Source organism: Ictalurus punctatus, chromosome 29, assembly GCF_001660625.3.
Source record: "Ictalurus punctatus breed USDA103 chromosome 29, Coco_2.0, whole genome shotgun sequence".
Lineage (NCBI taxonomy): Eukaryota > Metazoa > Chordata > Actinopteri > Siluriformes > Ictaluridae > Ictalurus > Ictalurus punctatus.
The window spans coordinates 2432016-2457843 of record NC_030444.2 but is presented as its reverse complement, the minus strand read 5'-3'; the positions used below and the strand labels follow the sequence as shown (position 1 = coordinate 2457843).

The following is a 25828-nucleotide window of genomic DNA, read 5'->3' as shown; positions in this document are numbered from 1 at the left end:
AATTCATGTTTTCACTGACCCTGCAAAAGAGAAAGGTTTGCATGTCAGGCTTTTAAAAAAAAAAAAAAAAAAAAAAAAAAAGTATATGTGCGTGTGTATATATATATATATATATATATATATATATATATATATATATATATATATATATATATATATATATACACACACATATATGTGTGTGTGTGTGTGTGTATATATATATATATATATATATATATATTGTCAATGACAGATCTATAAAACTACACTTGCCTTGTCCAACAGAACGATCTTAAAAAACATTTTTAAAAAACCAAAACACAAAAACATTAACAAACTTTTTTTTTAAAGACAAATTAACATCACATTTCAACAACTTGGAAAAAAAAAAATTGCAACTAAACCCCCCCCCCTCCCCCCCGCTCCCCAGTCAGCCATTGTAACACCAAAAGGACAAAAGTATAGATATTTACATGGTCAATATATATTTTCAATATATAATTCGTATGACAAACGATTCTGCTCAAACACTGCACCTACGTTAAATGAACTCGAAACAATTGTCTGGCTTTGAAACAATTTCGTAACAGTATTTTTACAATATGGATGCAGGCTCTTCGCCGTTATTTCTTTTTTTTTGTGTGTGTGTGTGTGTGTTTCTTGAAAAATATATTTAAAAAAAAAAAAAAAAAACACCCCCCCCCCCCCCCCCCTTTTTAAATATATATATATTTCATGTTAGAACCGAACAAAAGAAAGCCACGCTGGATGCAGATGATTCAAGTGTGCTTGTGTTTCCTGGAATCCGAGAGGCGAAAAAAAACGTGTTTGTTGTGAAAAATCTCAATAGGAATTGAGTAAGAGAGAGCGTGAGCACAAGTCAACGTGTCCTGATCGTGTGTGGACATCGTGCATGTGTAAACCAAACTTCTCATTTTGCATCTGTACATTTTTCTATGATGTGTATGTACAAGTATCGTATGTGTGTGTGTGTGTGTAGTGTGTGTTCCTCTGTTTGTAAGTTCTTGTGATATAAATGTATAAACTTATCGATAAGATGTGTATGCATGTAAGTAAATATATGCATATACCATATTTTCCAGACACAAATCAATAAATACACTACTTTGTTGTTGAATGAATGTATAAGCCATTTTTATTCTACATAATATCTGACTCTAAAACACATTTTTTTATTCTACAAAAAACTGACTCTAAAACACATACTTGTACAGAGTGGTTTCGTTTTTGTCTCATTAGTGTTGCTGTAGTTCTGTTTCCCCGATCTTAATCCCGCTGTCAGGCTTGGAAATATACCCAAATAGCCACGCTGAAATAAGTAAGAACTGCTGAACTAGCACAGCTACCGTAAACACCCTAACAAATGGACGACTTCCAATATATGCTTTATACGTTATACGTTTAATGCAAGCTAGCTTATGGATTTCGAGGAATTACTTCAACTGAGTAAATCTAGATAACTATCTAGACATGTTTTTGTCAAGTTGGCCACCACGATGAATCGTTTATCGTTATCTCATCGGCCCGGTGTCGATTTTGCAGAATAGTGAGTCTTATCTTTCACAGACAATGCCGTAAAGTGAGAGGAAAACAACTTGCGTGGAAAAAAAATTCAAAACATTAGCTAGTTTTGTTTGTTTTTTTCTAATCGGTGCTGTTCAAGTTCAGAAATGTCTTTGTTGGAAATCGGCGGAGTTGATTCAAAGAGTCAATTCCACTCAATTTATCGATGAGCTTACCGGTTGGTTCATTTTGGTACACAGTATTTTGCCAGCGTTGGCCTTGAATTTGTCGTTACATTGGCTGGGTTTGAACTTTAATAACCGAACGCGTTGCTCATCGTGGAATTGAACTGCACTGAATCGGAGAATCGACTCAACCTCGAGGATGAGTCAAGGTTTTATATATGTCTTGTTTATAATCACAATAAAGGGTCGATTAGATTGGACTAATGTAGAAACGTTAGGGATGGCGAAAATGATATCTTACAGTCCGGAAAATACGGTATACGTAAATGTGTAGCACATCGGCGTGATTTTAAGTCATTAGTAGCAAGTCAAGTGAATGTTAATGTATGCTTTGAGGATGTGTGTAAAAGTCTGAACATGTGTGTGTGTGTTGGTGTGTAAGGCACTCAGGACAGCTCGCTCACGTTAAGAGGCATTGCCATGCCTGGTCTCATGTAGGGCACAGCGTGCACGGCTTTAGAGAAATCCGGAGTCAGCACTCTCCCGTTCTCCCCAATACTGCCAGTTATAGAAAGCCTGGCCTTAGTGCGCATGGCCTCGGTGAACGTCATCTAAACACACACACACACACACACACGTACATGCGTACATGCAAGGAAACAGGGATACACATGTGCAAAAAGTAATATGCATGGTCAGAAAGAAAAAACACACACATGCATGACCAAGCACAAAAAAGGGGGGTGGGATTAAATTAAAAGGATAAAATAAAAATAATCAGACCATTAAAGGGACAAGGAAGCACATAAAAGACGCACGGCACACAGAACACACACACAAAGAAAGAGAGAAAAAGAGAAACACAACAGCAGCCGTCAGTTTCGTATCGTTCACCCCGTGTGAGATATTGCAGTATAGAGATGTGTGTGTACCAGATGGGGTGGAGAATGATTGACAGCTAATGGGTTTGTCTCGAGGCGCGATGGCACATCTAGATATTTCTATCTCTACGCCAAGCCAAGATGGTAGTCTATAACAAACACCAAGGACATTACTGATTTCACCTTCTCCCTAATCCTCTTCCCATTCACTCAGTGTCTCATCATTATTATCCTTTCATCCGTCCTCAAATCTATTCTTATTTTCTTACTTACTATGATCCTGTTCCTGACCATCCATCCATCCATCCATCCATCCATCCATCCATCCACTTACAATCATTTATCCATCATTCCAACCATTCACTCTCAAATCCATCCATGCTTCTATCCATTCATTCGTTCACTTTCAGATTCATCCATACATCCATGCATATAATCGTATCTGCTCACTCGTCCGTTAACTCTCAAATCCACCAATCATATCCGTTCGTCCATCCAGTCACCATTTGTTCATATTTAAAGCCATCCAACCCACCGTTAACCTATCCATCCATTCACTCATCTACATATTCATATATCCATTCACATTCAAATGAATCCGTCTACGCGTTCCCTTTCAAATCCAGACATCCTTCCGTCTATTCACACTCAAGCCCATCTATCCATTCATTCATATCATCATATCCATCCACCCTTCTATCCATCCACTCTGAAATCCATCCATCCATCCATCCATCCATCCATCCATCCATCCATCCTACTATCACCCATTATGCACTGTGCGCATTAGGGGTGGATCAGCATTAACAGTGTAATGGTACACTATATGCCCAAAAGTATGTGCACATTCCTTCTTATTGTAATCAGGTGTTTCAGCCACACCCATTAAATCAGAAAATCAAGTGCGTAACATAATAACGCGGTCTCCATCGACAAACTTTAGCAGTAGAACGAGTCGTACTACAGGAACTCAGAAGAACCGTGCGTCAGGAGCTTCCTGTTGGTTTCCAACTCCATGGTAATGCCCATGGTTTTGGAATGGAACGTCTGCCAAGCTCATATGGGTCAGGTGTCCACATACTTTTGGCCACACGGTGTATATTGTGAAAGCTGAAAATCTGTTAACTCTTGGCTATAGCGGTATAAATAGAATGCCACAAAACGTGCAATTTCCACGTTTTTGTTTTTTCATTGCCATCATTTCTTTAAAACAGTAGCCTACTTTTTTATCTACTGTAGCTAGATGGGAGCACGGATAGCTTTATCTTTATTACGGGGACAAATTGGAACAGTAGCTGTTCATTTTAAAATGTTTGACTGAAAGAAATTGTAGTTATAAATAAAATAAATGATGTTTATTTTACGGTTAAGACTGTAGGAGGCGCTCACAGTGATATACGAGGGAAAAAATTACCGGAAATTACTTTTTCATACTGTTCCACCCCTAGTATTTATATGACATCACAAGATATCAAAACTATGTACAAACTGTACATACGTATATATATATATTTTGTGTGTGTGTGTGTGTCACGAATGAACAGCGATGAATGCGGCAACAATGAAGCGACGAGCAAACACGAACAAACGATGAAAGTAATTTTTAAAAAGAAGAAAAGAAAAAAAAAAGAAAATCTCTGCCGTTCCTACCCACTAGATCTTAACACTCTCCAGCCCATACACGTTGTACCCTTCCTTATAAGTGGCAAAATTCTGAGAATTCTGCGAGGAAGTGGGGGGATTTAGGGCTTGAGTCTTGGCAACCTTCATGCGCTTGGCCTCAGCACGCGACTTGTAGCAGAACTCCACCAGCGCCACCAGCATGGCCAGGCCGAGGCCGCCCACCAGGATGTAGAAGACCCCCGCAACGTTGCTCAAGCTCAGAGCGCTCGTCTTCTCCTGCATTGGAGGGTGCAAAGGGCAGAGGTCAGGGGACGTGGAAGAGAAAGGGATGTAGCACAGCATTGCATAATAGTACGGTGTATGCTAACTTTAATCATTAAGATAATAAAGTGGGCCTGGAAGGCGTGTCTACTCATAAGTGTATGTGTGATTTGAAAGAGTGTCTATGTGTGTATACGTGTGTGTGTGTGTGAGTGTGTGTGTTGAAACACGTATTTTTTAGCACAACACAAAAAAAGGACCAACGCAAGCAGTGCCGGTCCTAACCTTTGGGCTCCAGGGCCCTAAACAAAATAGGATTCTTTACTTCCTAAATAACTTCCACCTTTTTAGGGACGTTCCCAGGGTCCTATGTTCCTCAGATTTACAGTATATGGCACATAATGAACACATGACAAAGAGTCCTATGTTCCCAGGATCCTATGTTCCCCAGATTTATATGGCATATAATGAACACATGACAAAGGGTCCCACGTTCCCCAGTTCCCTATGCTCCTCAGCCCTATATAGCACATAAAGGAAACCTGAAAAACATGTTCTCAGCTCTGTATTCGCTTAATATGATAAGGGTTATTGTGGGAACTCATCAAAGGGGTTTTCTGTTCCCTAGCACTGCTATACGGCTCTCAGTATAAGAGACCTAGACTTGATGGAACTAAAGAAATGGTAGGAGTCATGGAATCACAAAAGGTCATCGCTTCCATAGGTGAAAATTAGCCTAGTATGTTTTTGAATCTCTCTCTCATGACATCATGATTCATGTATCTGATTTAATCCAATTTGTTTTTGTCTCCAAATATGCTAGTGTATTTAAATGAATTAAGGTTATTTTGAACACCTTTATTTATTTATTTATTTATTTATTTATTTTTCAAAAGCTCACTCAGTGGTTACATTATTTGGCATATAAATCATAGGATGACCCCCTTTTTAGCTAGTCAAAAACATGTAAGAGAACTTTATCTGCCATATTCCTGCACTCAAAGTTTCCTTAGCAAGCTAGTTATCATTATTATAATTTAGCTGACTAGCTATTGTTACAGTCCTAAATTGACTAAACAGCAAACCTTTACAGGGGTTTTTATATTTGTTATAATGGTTTATGAGGGAGCTAAAGATATTTAATCCCCTCATCTCTTTCTGAGAATAAAGTTTTCTATTGCTGCTTGGATGCTAATATGTCTGTTTTGCTAGCTATATGTCTCAGAAAATAATTAGCCCGTATAATACATTTCCGTATAATAAGCTCCTCTTGTCTCATTCTGAGGAAAAGTATTTTATCTACCATATTCCTGCACTCATAGCTTAGGTTAGCAAGTTAGCGATCACTGATAAGTTAGCTGATTAAATAAGCTAATACTAAACAGCACTATTATTAGCTAACAAGCTATTACTAAACTGACTAAACAGCAAGACTTTACAGGGGTTTTATATCTTTTATATTTGTTTGTGAGGAAGATTTTGAACAAAAATATATATTTACACCTCTCATCTCCTCTGAATCTGAGGTAAAGTTTTGTAGTGCTACTTGGATGCTAATCTGTCTGTGTTATGCTAGCGCTGTATCTGTATGACGCAGAATAATGAGAAGCTGAGCTAAATGCTAAAAATGGCATTCCATGACATCATTGTCGGGGGGGGCGGGGGGGGGGGGGGGGGGGGTAGAGTTTGCTAGCCAACAAACAAAGAGATATAGCCAATCAGTTTTGCACTTTAGAAATGTTATTAGGCCTAAAACAAACTTAGCACAATGCTAAATTTGTGCAATTCATGACATCACTATCAATAGAGGGCCGTATGCGACGTGTAGTTTGGGTGTAGGAAGGACCGACACTGAATGCAAGTACACAACATGAAAAAACATAGAAAAGTGTTTGGTGAATATGTGTGTGTGAATGTGTGTGTGTGTGTGTGTGTGTGTGTGTGTGTGTGTGTGTGTGTGAGAGAAAGACAGACAAGGACACTGTACACGATAAATATACAAACAACATTTAGAGGTCCGAGGCAAGTATGCAATGCACAGAGAGGAAAGAAAGGAAAAACAGAAAGAAAAGAAAGACAAAGTGACGACACAGCACTTAGAAATACAAAAGAGAAGCACAGGGACAATCTGAAGCGTTACAGGTGTGTGTCAGTGCGTGTTTGTATGTGTGTGTGTGTGTGTGTGTGTGTGTGTGGTGCTATTATATAAAATATTTTTTTAAATATTAAATCACAAGCTACACGCGTGTGTGTGTGTGTGTGTGTGTGTGTGTGTGTGCACGTATGGTACTATTATGTAAAATAAATTTTGTGAACATTAAATCAGAAGCTAAGTGTGTGTGTGTGTGTGTGTGTGTGTGTGTGTGTGTGTGTGTTGCATGCATTGAAACATGAAATCACATTTTTGTATTTATATTTTATTAAACATGTCTCTAATCATGCGTTGGTTAATCTGTACTGGGGACTCGTTCTGACACACACTCTGTCACGCACGCACACACACGCACACACACACACACAGACATACAGGAACAGGGTCTGGGCACATATTCAACTCATAATTACGCATATGCACATTACTCTGTAGTGTGGCAGGGGTTGGAACATACACACACACACACACACACACACACACACACACACACACACACGCACGCACGCACGCACGCCCACACACACTCCCTGCAGCGACTGACCTTACTTCCCGAGTCCTTGGCTCCACATTCCCCTTTATCGTACCACCATTTGTTTTTCATCTTGTCTAAGACGCCTTGCTCACTGAGTTTCAATACTGCAAGGTTTACTGGTGTTCTTCGCGTATAAGGGGAATAACATAAATAACATTACCAATGTTATTTTATGTTATTGTCATGAACATCAGAGCTCGCTAACAGCCCTGCGCGTAGCCAGCGATCGGCCGTCCGCGCTCCATTTGGCAGTCGGCGAGCGCGGTGTCGCCGTGCCAGATGTGCACGGACCCATCGCTGCGAGAAACCACCACCATCTGAACCCAAAACCCTCATTCTGACACGGCATGCTTTAGTCATGTTAGTAAATACTGCTAAATTGCTTACTATTGTTTACCGTTAGATCCAAATGGCTAAGTCCACTCCAAGACCTCAATTATTGTTAAAAAAAAAAAAAAAGACATTAATAGAAAGTCAGACATTTTGGATTAATTGTATTTGAACATCACCTTTAGTAACTGTGTCAAGTTTAAACCCAAAATCAAAATAAAGGTTCCTGAAGCAAAAAGTTATTCATTTTACTGTACCGTGTGTTGATGTTTTCTTCTTCTCATTTTGTCTCTGCGTCTGTCCTGTCACTGGTTTGTTTGTCCTACTGTGTTCTCCTGTTCTGTGTTACTGATCCAGTCCATGTATACAGTGTTACATCTGTGTTATTGTGCATATTTGTATCCAAGCCTCCTTTTCTTGTTTTTTTGGGGGTTTTTTTGGACTCTTGTCTATTTCAAGCTTCCCTGTTTGACCTTATAATCTTTTTAGTTGTGTAAATAATTTATTTTTATTTTTTGCCAAACTGATGTTTAATTGTTGGTAATATTTAATGATTCGTCCCTGACAATGCGCTTTATTGCTGTCAGTCAATAACACACTTTTTAAAGTTAGGAATAATGTAGAAATACAATTTGTCAGAATATAACTTTTAAAATACAGATTTCAGTAGTAGATTCAGACTTTTGGACCTTGCTGTTTATTATATGTGATATGTATATGTATGTTACGTTACTATTTACAAAGTACTAATTCTGGGTTTTGGGGAAATGGTGCTGCCTCCTCATTTTGCATGTTTACATTCTTGTTCTTTTTTACCCGGTGATCCCGAGCACGGCTCTGACCTTTGACTCCCCGCCTCCGCTGCCGCACTCTCCTTTGTCGTACCACCATTTGTTTTTCAATTTATCCAGAAGCCCCTGCTCGTTCAGTTTTAGCACCGCAAGGTTTACCGCGTTTCTTAAACAAACGATAAAACAAATTTGTCAGACAGCATGGTAGGGGGCGGGGCTGCAACGGGCCACGCCCCCCCAACAAGTCGCATAGAATGCAACATTGGGTCACACAATCCATCCATCAATGAATCAATGAGTCAGTCGATCATTCAGTCAATCCATCAATCAAAAATCATGATGTTAACTTTTTAAAGTCAGGTTATAAGGTGGCCGAGCTTTTTGATATATATTTTTTTTTTTTTTTTTTTTTTTTTTAAAAATACAAAGTCCCAGGGCAGGAGGCTAAAATAGAGGAGGCTAAGCAATAGCGTCAATCAACAAAATACGTCCGTTCATTCTGTATGCACGGGCTTGGACGTAAACGGGGGACATTTTAACTGGAAAAGCAGACAAATTAGGTTAGAGGTATCAGGGAGATTTGCATGCGTAGTTCAAACAGTGCATCATCACTTTGCATTCGCAGTCACATTACTGAGTGGCCTCTGAAACGTAATATTAGACATTCAGTAGTGCTCATAACAGTTGAGGAATTGGTGCACCAAATCGCATGCATCGAACATTTACTGATTGGAAGTGGGACATCAGGGTTGTCATGACACAATCAGGTTGCAGGAAACACTCATTCAGTCAGTATGGACAAACAAAAGCTCAGCGAGGCAAATTTCACTGGCAAACGTACAACACTGGTTCAAACTCAGATACTGGATGATACATATTCAATGGCATCGATTCCTTTGGTTTGGTTACAGACAAGGCCCTAGCAGATGGAATATCAATCTGGCATCTGGACGATAAATTATTCCGAGACGTTTGCCATCATTTGCCTCGTTGAAAGCCAGGTGAGTAATAGCAAAACAGATAAAAACATGACTTCCTATCTGTCTTAACTCCTGTTCTGCTGCATTTGATTTCATCTAGCATTTGACTTCATTTATTTACCGTATTTTCCAGACTATAAGGTGCACTGGAATACAAGGTGAACCCCCTAAATCCTGTCCATTTAGGAAATCCTCACCACTGGCTTGTTCAGTGGGGATCTAAGCTGGCAAAAGTACAAAGCTGTTGTAGGATGACAATAATAATAATGACATAGCCTCAAACACAATTAAGTCAAGAGGCTATCAAATGTGAAGTATGCTACAGACTAAGAGGTATATATATATATATATACTAATCTATAGACTAAATTGCTTATAGAGTGAGAAAGGGGCACCGTGATTCCTGCCCTGAAGGCGCTTGTTGTAGTTCACATTTTTGACCACTAGGTGCAATAACAACTCTCTGGCGCTAAATTGGGGGCGTGAGCGCTCTGCTCCATGATTCCACATCATCTAGAAAGGCAAGCGAATCAACGACACCTCAGCTTATATCTGTCTAAAAACTAATGTCTAATAGGTCATTAGTATTTCAGAGGAATTTAAAATGTCCGGAGTTGAACACGGACTTGAATGAATCCAAATACAGGAACTGACTGTCTGAGACTAATCAGAATGATTACAGCGCGCAATAAAACATATAGCGACATTCTGTGCAGCACTAATTCATGTGCTATCAAAATTAGCATTTCAGAATGTTCTGCTAAAAAAAAAAGTGTCTTATAATCTGGAAATTATTAGACCATGTTTATCTAACCACGCTACCTAGTTTTAGTGACAAAATGCATAAATGTTACTTTTTTGCTAAACCTAAATTTGACATGCCTTGCGGACTCTTAGTTACTTCTGAATTCAGCTTGTTGCCATGGTTACATCCTGGTCTCCCTGGTTGCTAAGAAAGATCTCTGTAACTTCACGTACTTGCACTGCATAGAGTTGCCTAGGTTACCATCTCCTCAGCTGTTTCCTTGGTAACCATTAATCCTGCATTGCATCACCCTGTCACAGAGTTGCCCAGGGTTACTAACTCCAAAGCTGTTTCCTTGACAACCATTAATCCCACACTTTCTGTCGGTCACTCATTTGGTGGTTAGCTAGATTCCCACCTCATCAAGTCTTCCCATAACCTCCTCCCTGCAGTTACCTACAGTCGGATACACTGTTCCTGGTTGCCTAGGTTACCTTCCCTACGTTGGGCCTAGTTTACCTCCTGGGTCCGACCTACATCAGGGTAGGTGGGATACTATAACAACATGGGCCATATTGTTATACTACTCCACCCACCTTAAAGCAGATCCTTTGGGCGTGGCGATGCCGTAGCCCTTGGAGTCGAGATTGCCTCCGACCTTCATGGTGTCACACGGCTTGCGCTGCTCGATGTACTCGTTCATGGTGGACTCCAGCAGGTAGGCGTATTTGCCCTTGGACTTGCGAACACGCAGCACGCCTTCCACCGTGTTCTTCACAAAGACAGAAGGCTCGGCGCTTTTCATGTACTGCCACATCTTCTCAAACAGGGCGATCTTTGATCTCTGAAGAGCACCGGGACAGAACAGGAAGAGTGTTTTCATTAGAAAAAGAGAACAGAGCGAGACAGAGAGAGGAAAAAACAGGATCCAGGCTGTACAACACAATTAATCAAATTATTTCATAAAATAATCGCCTTAAACATGAAAAAAAAAAAAAATTAGCTTCCTAGCCTAAATTAATTTGTAATTGAACAGGCTTACTAGCTTTACCTCAGTGGTAGTTCTTGGATTATATTAGCTAAACATAGCTAGCTAGCAAACAGTTTTATAAAATAAGGTATTCATTACATTGTAGCTAGCATTACACAGGGAAGTGTCATTAAAATAGCTGAACATAGCTCTGTGAAATAAAGTATTAATTATAACCATATAGCGTTATCACACACAGCAACTATCATTACAGTAGCTAAACATAAATAAGTAGCTAGCTATCAGCTTCATAAAATAAATAAGGTATTAATTATAGCTACAAAGGGTGCTGTCATTGGAGTAGCTGAACAATAACAAGTAGCTAGCCAACAGCATCATTTACATTTACATTTATTCATTTAGCAGACGCTTTTATCCAAAGCGACTTACAAATGAGAAAGATACAAGCATCATAAATTAAGGTATCAAACACAGCTAGCTGGTTAGCTATACACTGAGTAGTTGTCACTGGGAAAACTATTTTAAAATATATATACCTGAACACGTAGCTAACGATGCACTGCAGTAGTTAATCACTATCTAATCTAAACTAATGCTCCAGATTGACATAAATTCTCTTTTTTAACCATCACAAAAAAAAAAAAAAAGATTTACAGCAAGGGTTGTCGTTGAAGTATGTTAAGCTAAACGTAGCTAGCTGGCTAACAGCTTTATAAAATAAGGTATTCATTATACTGTAGCTAGCATTACACAGGGAAGTATCATTAGAATAGCTGAACATAAATAAAGTAGCGAGCTGATATCGTGTATAAAATAATGCATTCACTAGCCTATAGCTAGGTGGTTAGATTTATACTGAAGAGTTACTGGAACAGCTAAAAATAAAGAGCTAGCTATGTAGATAGCTACTTATCACTACAGTAGCTACACAGTAACTCTCAAGGGTATCTCAAGGGTCCTTTTTATTTCTAAAATTTTTTTTTTTTTTTTTTTTTAAGTAATCAGAAGATACCACCTAGATCATCTGATGTAACATTATGCTCCGCCCCTCTGCCTCACCTTGAAGAACTCTTTGGTTGAACCGGCATCAAGGGTTCCATAGGCGATTTCGGTCTGCTTGGCGAGATCCTCGGCGCTCTCGATGGGGGACACCATCCTCTCCACGGTGAGGAAAGCAGCCAGGTTGGCCGTGTAAGATGAGATAATGATGAGGGTGAAGAACCACCACACACCACCAACTATACGCCCAGATAGTGACCTACATGCAGCGAAACACCATCACACACACATCCTGGCATCACACTGACTGCACATACACTCAAAACCACTGGGGGAAACCAACTGGCTTATATTTAGATAGCAAGATAGCTATCAGGTACACTAATTTATATATATATATATATATATATATATATATATATATATATATATATATATATATATATATATATATATATGAAAATGCTCATTTCCAATTGGCTGGCAGTTGTCTGTTATGTTCTTCTATCGAGACCTGTATTTACACTTTGCTCCTGAGCTGATAAACTTAATTATAACAATTAACAATCGTATTTACTAGAATGTTAGCGGATTAAAATAACAAGATTATCTGCTATTTGTATATACTTCAATTAGCGATAAGCTAAGCAAACAAAAATTAAGTCAATAGAAAAGAAGAATGGCTCGTGACAACATACCATTTATAATGCTATGTTTATAGAAGGAAATGGGGAATATGCAGCCGAAACACGGTACCACTCCAAGAGGGACCAACCAGCAACCTTCTGCGTCGTGCGGTCCACCACCAGGTGGAAATATATTCACGGAAGAAACCTCCGATCGAGGTCTTAAACCCCAAACCATCGATCGAACGTTTCTACTCCTGCGTTAGCTCCTACTTCAGACTCTGCTTTTTGTTTTCAATTAGCGCGATTGAAAGAAGATCGAAAGCAGGAGCTGCAAGAGCGTGAACACACAAGCACCACGGCTGCACCAGGGCGAACCACCGACACACAAGGCTGCGTCAAAACAAAACCACACCACGTGCGCTAGCTAGCGCACGAGCTAGCATCGACACGCTCACCAACCTTGGCGAAATATCGCATCCCTGCTGCATAAAAGCGCCCAGAGAAAACCACAGACTATTAAAGATCCCAAATTCGTTATTGGACTCGCTGGGCCCGAGCTGGCCGTCCTCGAACTCCTCGGTGTGCCACTCGTACGGGCTAAAGCGGCTAACGAGGAAGAGCACGACGCTAACGCCGATGTAGGCGAACACGATGCACATCCAGATCTCATAGGCCAGCGGGTCCAGGAAGGAGAAGACGCCCGGCTTGGATTTCTGCGGTTTCTTGATCATGATGGAGATTCCCAGGCTCATGAAGGGCTTGGAGAAGTCGATCACCTCTTCACGGACCAGCGTGATCGTCAGAGGCGCTACGGCTATGTCCGCTTTCTAACTCGAGACAAAGAAGGATGGTGGAACAAGTCAAAATGTCCGAGTTGAAATGCCTATGTATGATCTGCACAAAATGGAAGTCTATGGTCTCAGAAAAAACAGTACATACAGGCAATCTTTGGTACCCTTACTGAGTATTTTTACCTGAGGAAGTCCATGTAGCTAAAAGCTAATGAAAGGTACAAACGCTGGTCCTTCAATTATTTACCATAAATCACGTTTACATTTGTAAGTACAAAATTTTTGTACATATTTTCTTAACAAAATCTCACCCCGTACACCAATTCGCCAACCATGCCATTCCAGATCTTCGTATCTGCGTCTCTAGCGCCGTACTTCCCGTCTCCCACAATCTTCAGCTGATACTTAAACCCGCAATGCTTTGCGATCTCAGCCGCCAGGTCCACGCAGTATCCCTCGTAGCGTTCGTTATCCGTGAACAACTCTGCGTTCTTCTTTAACATCACATACGGTGCCTCCTACAAAGCAAAATCCACAGGAATAAGTACTGAAATAACAAAGCTAAGCGCTGCTCGCGTGTATATTCATCGCGGTCTTACCAAGATGGTCGTCACGATAACCGTCTTGTTCTCCATCCCAAAGGTGTCGTTGGGGAAGAGGTCGGATTTGGTGACCACCATTTTGTCCACCTCTTTCCAGTAGCCAATCTAGGTTGGGGGGTGGGTGAGGAAAGGATAAACTTGTGCACTGGAATGTGTATTCTCGGTAAATAAATTCAAAAACAAAGCTGGTGTTTGGTCTGTATTCTTTCTGGACACTGTTTAATTTCACTGTAGTGGGGACATTTATAACTGCAGGGCATGTATAAATGGTTTCTGAAGAGAAAAAAAAAAACCCACTTAAAATAACATCCATGTCTTCCAGCCTTGGGCAAGGCATCTCTGCGTTCAACGTTTCTCTCAGTGACTGTATTACGTCGTCCATTTATTTATTTATTTATTTATTATATTGTCTTTGTTAAATAACGAAACGTTTTTTTTTTTAAATGCGTCTACTCTTATTAGACTTGTCCGTGCGTAATCACAATCCTAACCGTGGATGATTATGTACTAACGGTATCATCTCACTTATTATATTTCATAACACACGCACTGTTTATAAACCATCTACCTGTATAAGGAGGATCAATTTCACTTAATTTCAGACCATAACCTACAGGCAAAAAAAAAAAAAAAAAAAAAAAACATATTTATTGGACTGTTGAGCTGGAGCGGCACTTCTCGCTAAACACACAGTCGTGTAGGATTCTTCTTTTTTTACCACGGGCAGAAATAAAGTTTTTAATTAGTTCTCCAACTGAGTGTGACTATCTGTCCGTGTAGCTGTGGAGCGAGGATATTTTTTTTTAAAAAGTGCTTACAGCGCAGTTTTGTGAGGCTGGCAGATTCGGGACCTGTGGTCTTTTTTAGAGCATCTATTCTCGACTAGACATCTCGTCTGGAGCGTACGTTAAATACTCGAATTAACACGGAATTAAGAGGGTCGCTGAATTCTCAGATCTGACCGGAAGAAGATCTTTCTAGAAGGTACAGATGTCGAACGTCCGACGCGAGGACTCTGAAAGTGGTTTGATCGCTGACGTGCTGTACCTTTACTGGCCCGCTGTTTTTCAGCTCCATGATGTTGACTGAGAAGTTCACTCTCTTGCCGTATTGGTCGAACTGGATGTTTCCTGTCAGTCCGTCCACTCGCACCTGGACACACGAAACGTCACGCTTAGGTTAAAGGTGTTGGAGAGGACGTGAAAAAGACATCACCGCCAGACGTCAATGGGAACGTCTGGATTGCGGAAAGATTTTAATGCGTCCTTTTCGGGACGTAGGAAAGACGAATGTTTTGGGTCACGAAGCGTCAAATTAGGAGGACGCATATTTATAAGCACATCAACTTAAAGGGCCAGTTTGTGATTTCTGTAAAACAGCAACGAGGCTATAACTAAACTCACAGCTGTTTTAACTACATATGGCTTGTAAATAGTTTTGTAGGTTTTTTTTTTTAAGAAAAAGAAACAAAAGTGAACAGCTGAGGGCTCATTTCTGGGCCAGAAAAATGTCAAGACAAAAGCCTTAAATGATTTTTTTTTTTTTTTTTTTACTAACAATATTCACTGCACAGAAACATTGAAATTTTTTGTTTTCAAAACAAACAAAAGGAATTTAAAAAAATTACAAACTGCACCTTTAAATCAGAGCAATAAGAACATTCCAGTGAATATGAGTTTGATATAAACCTGCTTAAGAGCACGTTCTATCTCCACCCCTTGAGCCCACGGTACAGCCGGATTGGCCAGGCAGTCCCCGTTGTTGCCACGACGACTGATGTCGATCCTTTGCTTGTGGAGGAAGCGGAAGGCTTCGGTCATCACTTGAACCGCATCGTACGTCAAAGCAGAGGTGTACTGCGAACACGCACACACACATATGTCAAAACATCTGGTTTGCTGACATCTGTAAATGTAATGTCATTCATAATGTCAGGCTGAGGTCAAAGTGGAACAGCTGCTCTGTAATCTGAGAAAAATGCACACGGATGCACAAAAACACCCACACACACACACACACACACACACACACACACACACTCACTCGGATCTTGCTGTCTGCCCCGGGGTACTCTTTCTCCTCCAGAGCCTCCCAGCGCTGATCGAACTTAGCGACGAGAGGGTCGTCGAAATCCACGATCTGAAAGCCGGACACGTTCGCGCCCCCATACTGAATCTTCGATAGGTCTCCGTCCAAAAAGCCCTGGACACACACACACACACACACACACACACACACAAACACACATGAATGAAACACACATTTTGTTTTGCTCTCATAAATAACAGGTAAGGCTACTCGTTTAGCATTATGTATGTCTAAATCATCACACACTTGCCCCGAACACACTTCAGTATAATGTGTGTTTTACATGGTCACACAAAATGGATGCATGGCTGCATTTTTTCCCCTAAATTTGGTCACCCACCATTTCCCGCTCACCAGCCAGCTCTGTGTCTCTGGGATTGAGAACTGATCCTGCTCTCTTTACTTTAAAATGAAAAGCAGTTTTCCTCATGAAGACCAGCCAAATGTCCCTCAAACCCACACTGTCAGATATTCCTATGCCTGGTCCTCACAATGATATAAAAACATGCCCACACACACACATACATATATCATTGAGGATAGAATTCCAGAAGAGGCGGACTCACAAAATTAGCGATGATGTAATGATATCCTTTCACATGACGACCGATCGTGATGACCTGAAGAAACAAACAAGCGGAATGCAATATTCATACGAGGGGGAAAAAGTGGGATATGATATACTATTGTAAGTAAACTACTGCTGTAAATACATATCAACAAGTCAAATCTCCACAGTGTAATCTATTAGCAAAAACGTGCATGGTGATTCGCAAAGTTCCGCCTACAGGAAAGTCGGGACGTGAGCGACTTTCTTCCTGACGTTAGAAACGTTAAAATTAAAGCTTTAACAAGTCACTGCCGAGGGAAACCCAAAATTAAAGGGAGGGTGTGAGAAGAGTATTTTTAGAAAGCGTTTTTTACCGCATGTACCACGCATCATCCGGTTGAACGACCAATCTTTAATAGCTTTTTTTTTTTTTTTGGGGGGGGGTCATGTTGTAAAAACAAGCACTGGTTCTCACCTGCTCCATGATGTCTTTGACCTTGTCCTGCTCGCAGTCCAGGATCACTCTCCTCTCTTTCTTATTCTCCAGGTCCTGGAAGAGCGAGCGGTAGGCCTCGTCTTTCCTCTCGTCCTTCAGGTTGCCCACGTTTATAGCCGTCACCTGCCATTTCTTCTCAGCCGCCGTGTCCAGGACGGCCTGCAAAGTGGACAAGCCTGCGGAAGGAAAGAGAACGACGTAACGATATTTTCTTCTCTTTCATTTTCTTCTCTACGAACGAGGGCGGAGCTTTGGGTAAACTCTACCATCACACACCAAAACATCAGCACAAAACGTTGGCTTAGCAAGAGCTAGAGTTCACTATAACTAACCCGAGTTCACCAACTAGAGCACTGAAGATGAGCCTTGCTAACAATTTTAGCATTATTAACATGCTAGCTATAATAATAATAATAATAATAATAATAATGATAATGTTTTCCAACGTCGGTTCCTTGGTCAAAGAGGCATTAATTGAGAATCAGGAACTGAAATCATTTGAAATTGGGAATCTTTCTTGCGCTTTTACGTTCATTCGTACTCATTTTTCATGGGGTTTTTTTCCGTGCGTTTTTCGTGACTATCCAACGTCGAGGCGGCGATCGTCGCTCGGCTTTAGTCTTAATTATAGAAGCCATCGTTTGACTACGTTATTTAAACCCAGCTCAATCAGGCCTCGTCGTTACTCGAACATCACCCAGAGCCTGGCTCAATCAAAAGCACTGAGGTTCTAAATTACCAGCAATGAGCTTCTGCCCTCAGGAAACTGGCACTGTGAAATACAGAGCTGAGTTAGAAAACCCCCCAGAGGATTCTCTCTCTCTCTCTCTCTCTCTCTCTCGATCACGCTCGCTCTTTTTCATTTGTCATTTTCTCTTCTTGATCTCGCCCCATCGTTGTTCCGCATCCGCTCGATTTCATCTCCTTCTAGTTTCTTGCACCGTCCTTCCTTTCCCTCCAACCACAATCCCCCCCCCGTCGCTCCACCCACAACCTCCTGCACACTTTCTCCCTCTCCTTTTGTCTCCTTTTCGGATAAAAGACCACGGATGGTTACATATCTAGGTCTCTCAGGGAAAAATGTATTCCTCCGAGTGGAAGCACAGATTCAGCACCCTGGCCTTTAGCGTCATTTGCATCGTAGACTCATTGTAGCTGTGTTCGGTATCACAATGTTGCCAGTTCAAATCCCAAGAGAGCTGTAGAGCCTTTAACTGCTCCGCTTCAAGCCTGTAGATTCCGATATCTCGGGCGGAAAAAGAAAACGCACCCGGGGGTGTTCTGTTATAAGAAATTAATCAATAACTAGTGTTTTGCGGGCAGTTTGTGAGCAAACCTATATATCCTGATCTATATCCTGTGTGATAGAAATGCCTTCGAGAAACATGATATGATGGTTTTTTTCCATCATCTCGCCCACAACGATTGCAGATCCCAAATGACAAACTGCGCCTTTAAGTTTGCTCGACGACTGCTACCGGTTTTCTAATAAAAGCTCTTCTATCAAACACCAGCGTTCGGGATACGTTTATAGCGTTCCCTGCTCGCAATTTAGGTCACTCGCTAATTACCGGCTTGAGTCAGGTGCTCTTTAGCGCGTGAGCCGAAGGAGCAGATTAAAGCAGGAAAGCGGTGAACGTATGACACATCCTAGCTCTTTGTGTAATATAAGAAGTTACATAAGGATACTGCAGCATTTTCTGCGATATGAATACTCATGAAATGGCTTGAGGGCTGACATTTGATTCTGTATGCTGACATGTTTCCTTTTAGATCGGGAACGTTTGTGGACCCTTTCGAATTTTCTAGATTTCGGCATAAATGTGACCTAAAACATCATCAGATCCTCACACAGGTCCTAAAACGGAGATAAAGAGAAGCCGATTAAACGAAGGAGACGTAAAATTCGATACTTTGCCGTTTATTTATTGAGGAAAATGACCGTCGTTCCCGGTAACTGTTGATCAGTGCTGCACGTCGGCTCGGATTAAGGTCGGGACTTTGACTTGGCCATTCCAAAACTTTATTCTTCTTTAATTCTGTCTTCTTTGGTAGAACGACGCGTGTGTTTAGGGTCGTTGTCTTGCTGCATGACCCACTTTCTCTTGAAATTCACTTCACCGACAGATGCCCTGACAATTTCGTTTAGAAATCGCTGGTATAGTTCAGAATTCATTGTTCCATCGATGATGGCGAGTCGTCCTGGCCCAGATGCAGCAAAACAGACCCAAACCATGATACTACCACCACCATGTTTCACAGATGGGATCAGCTTCTAATGCTGGAATAAAGAACTTATAATACAGAAATGTCGACCTGAGACGACTCTAATCAGATAATTCACTCAAAACACCTACAAAGGTTTCCTGAGGCTTTAATCTCTCAGTCTGGTTCAGTACACACACTTTTCAGATGAAAGTAAATGTTGCGTTTCGTTTGGAAATCAAGGTCCCAGAGTCTGGAGGAAGAGTGGAGAGGAACAGAATCCAAGTTGCTTGAAGTCCAGTGTGAAGTTTCCACAGTCAGTGATGATTTGGGTCGCCATGTCATCTGCTGGTGTCGGTCCAGTGTGTTTTCTCGAGTCGAGAGTCGATGCAGCGTCTACCAGGAGATTTTAGAGCACTTCATGCTTCCATCTGCTGACGAGCTTTATGGAGATGCTGATTTCCTTTTCCAGCAGGACTCGGCACCTGAGCACAGTGCCAAAACTTCTAGTAACCGGTTTGCTGATCGTGGTATTACGGTGCTTGATCGGCCAGACGACTCGCCTGACCCGAACCCCGTAGAGAATCTACGAGAGACACCAGACCCGACAATACAGACGAGCTGAAGACCGCTCTCAAAGCAACCTGGGCTTCCAGAACACCTCAGCAGTGCCACAGGCTGATCGCCTCCATGCAACGCCGCATCGATGCAGTAATTCATGCAAAAGGATTAAATCCCCGAACGAGTATCAGCGCATAAATTAACATACTTTTCATCGGGTCGACATTTCTGTATTATAAATTCTTCATTCTAATATTTTGAGATACTGGATTTTTGATTTCCATGAGCTGTAAGCCGTAATCATCGAGATTAAACCAATAAAAAGGCTCGAAATATTTCACTTCATGTGTAACGAAACTAGAAGGTATGAAAGTTCAACTTTTTGAATTGAATTACGGGGGGGGGATGAACTTTTCCACGATTTTCTAAATATCTTAGAAAACAGGCTAAGCTCACCGTATTTTACGTCGCGGTGAATAACGCTAAGGGATCCTGTAATGACTGTTTTACACACTCGCTCATAATTACACAGCGTAATAGCATGGAATATTATTACATTAGTAACACATTCAGCATTAGTCATCCATTACAGCGACGCTGTGACCTCAAGGACGTTCACGCGGCTCTGACTGGCCTGGCTTGGCACTTCTCCATAGCAACACTAAACATGACTGAGTAAGGATGACATGTAAAGAGAAAGAGTGTGTGTGTGTGAGAGACAGAGAGAGAGAGAGATCATGAAAGAGAGAGACATTAAGTGGTATCACTTTCTGTATACTATAAGCACTTCTGACCGCAGGAAGTGTCTCTGAGGAGCGACGTGCTACAAATGAATAGGACAAGCAATCTGATACGTTAATAAGTGTGTGTGTGTGTGTGTGTGTGTGAGTACATACCTCTATCACTGTCGTACAGATACGCAAACTTCTCCCACTTGTAGTACTCGACCAGGCTGATCAGAGGGCCGCGGATGTCAGGCCTCATCTGCAGCACGAACTGGTTGAGGCCGTCGGCGGGGAAACTCGGCGTGATGAAGGACACGTGCAGCGTCTCGCAGAACGACGTGATGGTGTTCACGGACTTCTTATCGTAGAAGCCGAAGATGGCGTAGACGCCCCGGGAAAACTGCGAACAGACTGATGGAGGAAAAGAAACGAGGTTAACGTTACACGTTCACTTAAATGAATCCTAAACCTGAAAACCGAGTGCTGCTTTTATTTTCACATTTTCATTCGTAGTTAGCTCTTCGTTCTGTTCTATGCTTTTTAAATTGAAAACTCAACTACATGGTACACTTGATGATTGGCCTGAGATCGGTATCTGCGTATTGCGCTTCGATCCACCCGTCGAATCTCCAGCCTACACCTTCTCCTGCTAGAAAACCCCGCGTCTAACTTTAGCGCACCACTGATTCGGCTGATCCGGGCGGGGTAGATCTCAGTACACCAGTTCGGTGTGTGGGTTCAGTTGGATGAGATGATCCTGGCTCGGTGCGAGCAGCTGCGTGTATCGACTGGACTCATTAGGTTTTAAATAGTCCGGCTGTGTGGGCTATACACAGGAGCCCTGAGCAGGCAAAAGCTCAAACGACACTATTACAGAGAAAACGCTGACAGAAACACAGCCAGCCCTACGTTTCGGTAGGTCTGAAATCATACGGGGGAGAGATTAGTGTCAAAACTACTAACATCAATCAGAGTGCTTCAGTATTCACAAGAATTCTTGAACATAGCTAAAGAGAAAACATCACAGCCCTACTCAAATATAGCTAACAAATGTTATGTACATCGTCATGTCACTAACGAAAAACATTACAGGCACCGTAGCTGAAGTTCGGTGTTCTGCTAGTCAGTCCTAGTGTTCGCTAATCTAGCTTCCAAATCTTTGGAGTTAAGTTACGCATGTGTCGTGAGGTTAATATCATAACTGCGTAAGTTCTTAGACCTCAGATGTAACTAGAGAAACACTAGAGAGTAGGCGTGATTAAATCGCCTACTCATTCAAGCCCTCGATCGAGTACCGTCATGGCGGCTTCCGTCAAGTCACGTGCACAATTAAGTGCGTGAGAGACTCAAGAGAAATAATACGATGATGTGCCGGATCAAGTGCTGTTTCTAAGATAATACTTTATTAATCCCCAGATGGAGAAATCAGGGAAATCTTAAGTACGGATGTTGTCGTTGTTTTGGAGCGCACTAACTTATAGATAACCTTAAGGCGAACATATTCAATACTAAAAGTCACAAAAGTCCCAAAGTTCTCACGGGGATTGCTTAATTTACACGTGAAATTGTTCCCAGCGCTTTTACTTTGAAATTTAAAATGGCGGCCGACGCGAGCTGATTTGAGTTCCTCTGTAAATGTTAGCGTGTTTAAAGGACCGATCCTACGAATGATACCGTATGCTGTATTTAATAAGACTATTGAGCTAATTACACTGTATAACCTTTCGAACCAAGCTCAATGGCCGTCATTACTCTTTTAGCTCGTTGACCGACATTAGATCGCTAACGTTAGCTAGCTAAAAACGGTTCGGCAGCCGGTGCTTTTGTTCATTATGCGGAAATGTTAAGCGGTTAAATGGTTATGTTGTTTATGTATCCATGAAAACTTTTATGTCACCCTGTTTTACATTAGACAGCTGAAGGGGGGAAAAAAACACTATTTCCTTCTTCAGGATGTAATTTTTTATATATACAGCTAATGGTTTTCTGTTGTTTTTTGGCCTTGAATGCAAGTGCTCGTCATTAAAAGTGGTGGCCTACATGCGCTGTAAATTCCCATCTCGGACACCTCTACTCAAGAAAAATCTGGCACGACACACTTGCATAACCTGAGCGGGGAGCTCAGAGAATCGACTCCAGCGTGTGCGTAACCTAACTTTGAATACGCATAACTTTCCCTGCATAAGTTTTGGACTTTAAGTCACTGATTCGGAAAACTGCGTTTAAAGGCTTAATTAACGCTAATGCAACGTGAAACGTTCAGCTAAGGCTTTTATATGCTTTTTCAACATTGCATTAAGAAAATAGAGCATCTCCGTCGTGTATAAAAATGATCATGGAATAAGACTGGACCGTTTACTGCAAGCTTTATATATCAGTTTATTAAATATTAAACCATCTTGAATTTCAGACGTCAAGAATGTTATACACGGTGTATGAAGAGTTATATTTATCTTTCTTCCCTTCACTCTCTCTCTCTCTGTCTCTCGGCGCGCAGAAAAAGCTTAAAACCCGAGAGACATTTGGACTGGTTACTAATCAATTTCTCCTTCTTATGATTTCATTAGCATGCAAGTCCAGCACGCTGCTCGTCGCTACATCTGCATAATCAACACACGACCGCTGGCGCTCTGACACGGCCTGCGCTGCTTCTTCAGACCCCAATTACACCCTGCAGTGGCTCAACAACAGCATATGAGGAGGCTCATCTGTGAAAACGGCTTTAGACGGGAATTATCATCAATTTGATCTAATCTGTGATAGACGGATTCAGCCGTGAAATTCTTCAAAACCTTTTAATGCCCATGAACAGGTTCTTATCGAAAGGGTCCGAGGCTGGCGTTCATCTGTAGCCAGAAAGCCATCCTGACATGAGTTAATAGAGCATATATAAAGTAATAAGTTCTGAAATGCTGAGATTTTAAGGTCTGTTCTTTAAAGACTCCAATATGAGGTCTTTTCAATCAGCGTGTACTAGTATGCATGAAACTTTCCACTGTTTTGTGCTTCCTGGTTTAATCAATTCGATATTCATTTCGATTTCTCCTAGATCTCCTTTCCACCAACTGGGAGCAAGTAAATTCTTTTCAGGAAGTTAAAAAGCCTCAGGAGCATTTTGCTTGCACAGCTGATGATGGACCTTTGTCCAAAGCATCTTGTTTCTCTGAAAACTTTGGGGGTTTCACACCAATGGGGGTGAATACTTATGCAAGGCAGTGCACTGGACGACTTTACTGGTTATACTGTTCTCTTTGTGTACTCCTTGTGCATGAGACCTTTCCACGTTTTTCCCCGAATTCTGATTACAATGGCCATGTCTGCTGGTGATTTGAGTCCTGCTGCGGAAATTCTGAACAGACTCAGCATGAACATCCTGTTGGCACAAAAAGTTGCACTGACCAATAAACACAAAGCGTCCAAAAGTCCGCTTCTTCTTCAGATCTGCACATGACTCTGGGAGAGCATGCTAATGGCTGAAATGATAAGGATGATTAGCATAGGTTATGTTCGATGTGTGAATGCGTTTAAATAGTTTGACTTCATTCTCGGTCCCGTTAATTCACCGTATGTCTTACATGATCAAAATAAAAGAAGAAATAAAATAAAAATAAAAAAACTGAAATCGGCGAAATTATCCACCATGTTTAAGAATATTGCTCAACGATCGTATATACGCTTCAAAACACAAAATATTAAGATCGAATCATGTAGATTCCTTTTTAAAGTCTGGAGAGAAAATATATGAATGAATGAGTGTTTTGTTGTTGATGTTTTATTTTTAGTGCCGCGGATTTAATCAAAGTTAACATCTAGCATTATCCAAATACATATATCGAGCACTTTATGATAATTTATTATTATTATTATTATTATTAGGAACACTATACTAATACTTGGTAGGTCCTAGCTTTAGCCTTAATTATTCGTGGCATGGATTCCACAAGATGTTGGAAACGTTCCTTTGGGATTCTGGTCCATGTTGACGTGATTGCATCAGGCAGTTCCTGCAGATTTTTCAGGTGCAGTTTCATGCTGCGAATCTCCCGTTCTACCTCATCCCAAAGGTGTTCTACTGGATTCAGATCGGGTGACTGGGAAGGCCTCTGAAGAAGACGATGTTCCAGACGATGAAACCAGTCTCAGGCCAACTTAGCTTTGTGACATGGTGCATTATCATACTGGAAGTAGCCATTAGAAGATGGGTAAATTGTGGCCATGAATTGTAGCACATGGTCATCAAGAATACTCAAATAGGCCGTGGCATTCCAGCAACGATTGACTGGTGTTAACGGGCCCGACGTGTGCCAATTAAACATTCCCTACACTATTACACCACCTCCATCAGTCTGGACTGTTGGCACATGGATTCATGCAGTTGGCACCAAATTCCGACCCTACCATCTGTGTGCCTCAGCAGAGATCGAGATTCATAAGACCAGGCTGCGTTTTTCCAGTCTTCAGCTGGCCAGTTTTGGTGAACCTGTGCCCACTGCAGCCTCAGCTTTCTCTTCTTGTCTGCCAGAAGTGGAACCTGACATGGTCTTCTGCTGTTGTACTCAAGGTTGTGTTGTGCATTCTGAGATACTTTTCTGCGCACCACAATTGCACAGCGTGGTTATCTGAGATACTGTAGCCTTTCTGCCAGCTCAACCCATTCTGGCCATTCTCCGTTGACTTCTCTCATCAATAAGATGTTTCCGTCACGCAGAACTGTCGCTCACCGGATATTTTTTTTTCTTTATTGCAGCATGCTGAGTAAACTCTAGAGACTGTTGTGTGTGAAAATTCCAGCAGTCAGCAGTCATAGAAATACTCCAACCGGGCTCTCTGGCTCCAACAATCATGCCATGGGCAAAATAACTCCTCGTCCCCCATTCTGATGGTCGATATGAACGTTATCTGAAGCTGCTGGCTACAATCTGCATGATTTTATGCCTTGCACTGCTGCCACATGATTGGCTGATTACAGGAATGTCTAGTCGTTCCTAATAAAGTGCTCCATGACTGTATTACTCACCGATAAGCCGAGTATTGTTTTTGCAACTTAAACATGATTAGCCATTCATGTAATAGGTCATGGTGAGTTAATGTTACAAAACGTAACACAAAGCCAGCTAGCTAGATAATGTTAGACAATGTCCCACAACAACAGACAGCTAGCTAGATATACTTGGAAAATGTCTTAACACAGCTGGGTAGATA

General features: G+C 41.3%; 1 protein-coding gene across 4 annotated transcripts in view; it reads right to left on the bottom strand.

Moving 5' to 3' along the window:
* Positions 1-412: 412 nt before the first annotated feature.
* Positions 413-25828, bottom strand: part of gria2a (glutamate receptor, ionotropic, AMPA 2a) — a 37032-nt gene continuing 11616 nt past the window's right edge. The window contains exons 3-16 of one of the 4 annotated variants that reach the window (XM_053677713.1): positions 20798-21037; positions 17115-17311; positions 16656-16709; positions 16045-16203; positions 15690-15857; positions 15049-15153; positions 13999-14106; positions 13711-13917; positions 13068-13435; positions 12040-12238; positions 10586-10833; positions 8316-8430; positions 4256-4471; positions 413-2302 (exon numbers count right to left, since the gene is read on the bottom strand). In XM_053677713.1, coding sequence (XP_053533688.1) covers positions 2138-2302; positions 4256-4471; positions 8316-8430; positions 10586-10833; positions 12040-12238; positions 13068-13435; positions 13711-13917; positions 13999-14106; positions 15049-15153; positions 15690-15857; positions 16045-16203; positions 16656-16709; positions 17115-17311; positions 20798-21037 — 2549 coding nt within the window. In that variant the 3' untranslated portion in view covers positions 413-2137. Of the gene's footprint in view, positions 2303-4222; positions 4472-7152; positions 7268-8315; positions 8431-10585; positions 10834-12039; positions 12239-13067; positions 13436-13710; positions 13918-13998; positions 14107-15048; positions 15154-15689; positions 15858-16044; positions 16204-16655; positions 16710-17114; positions 17312-20797; positions 21038-25828 lie in introns of all 4 variants that reach the window. The other 3 variants (XM_017460821.3, XM_047152314.2, XM_017460822.3) reach the window with 3 other exon arrangements.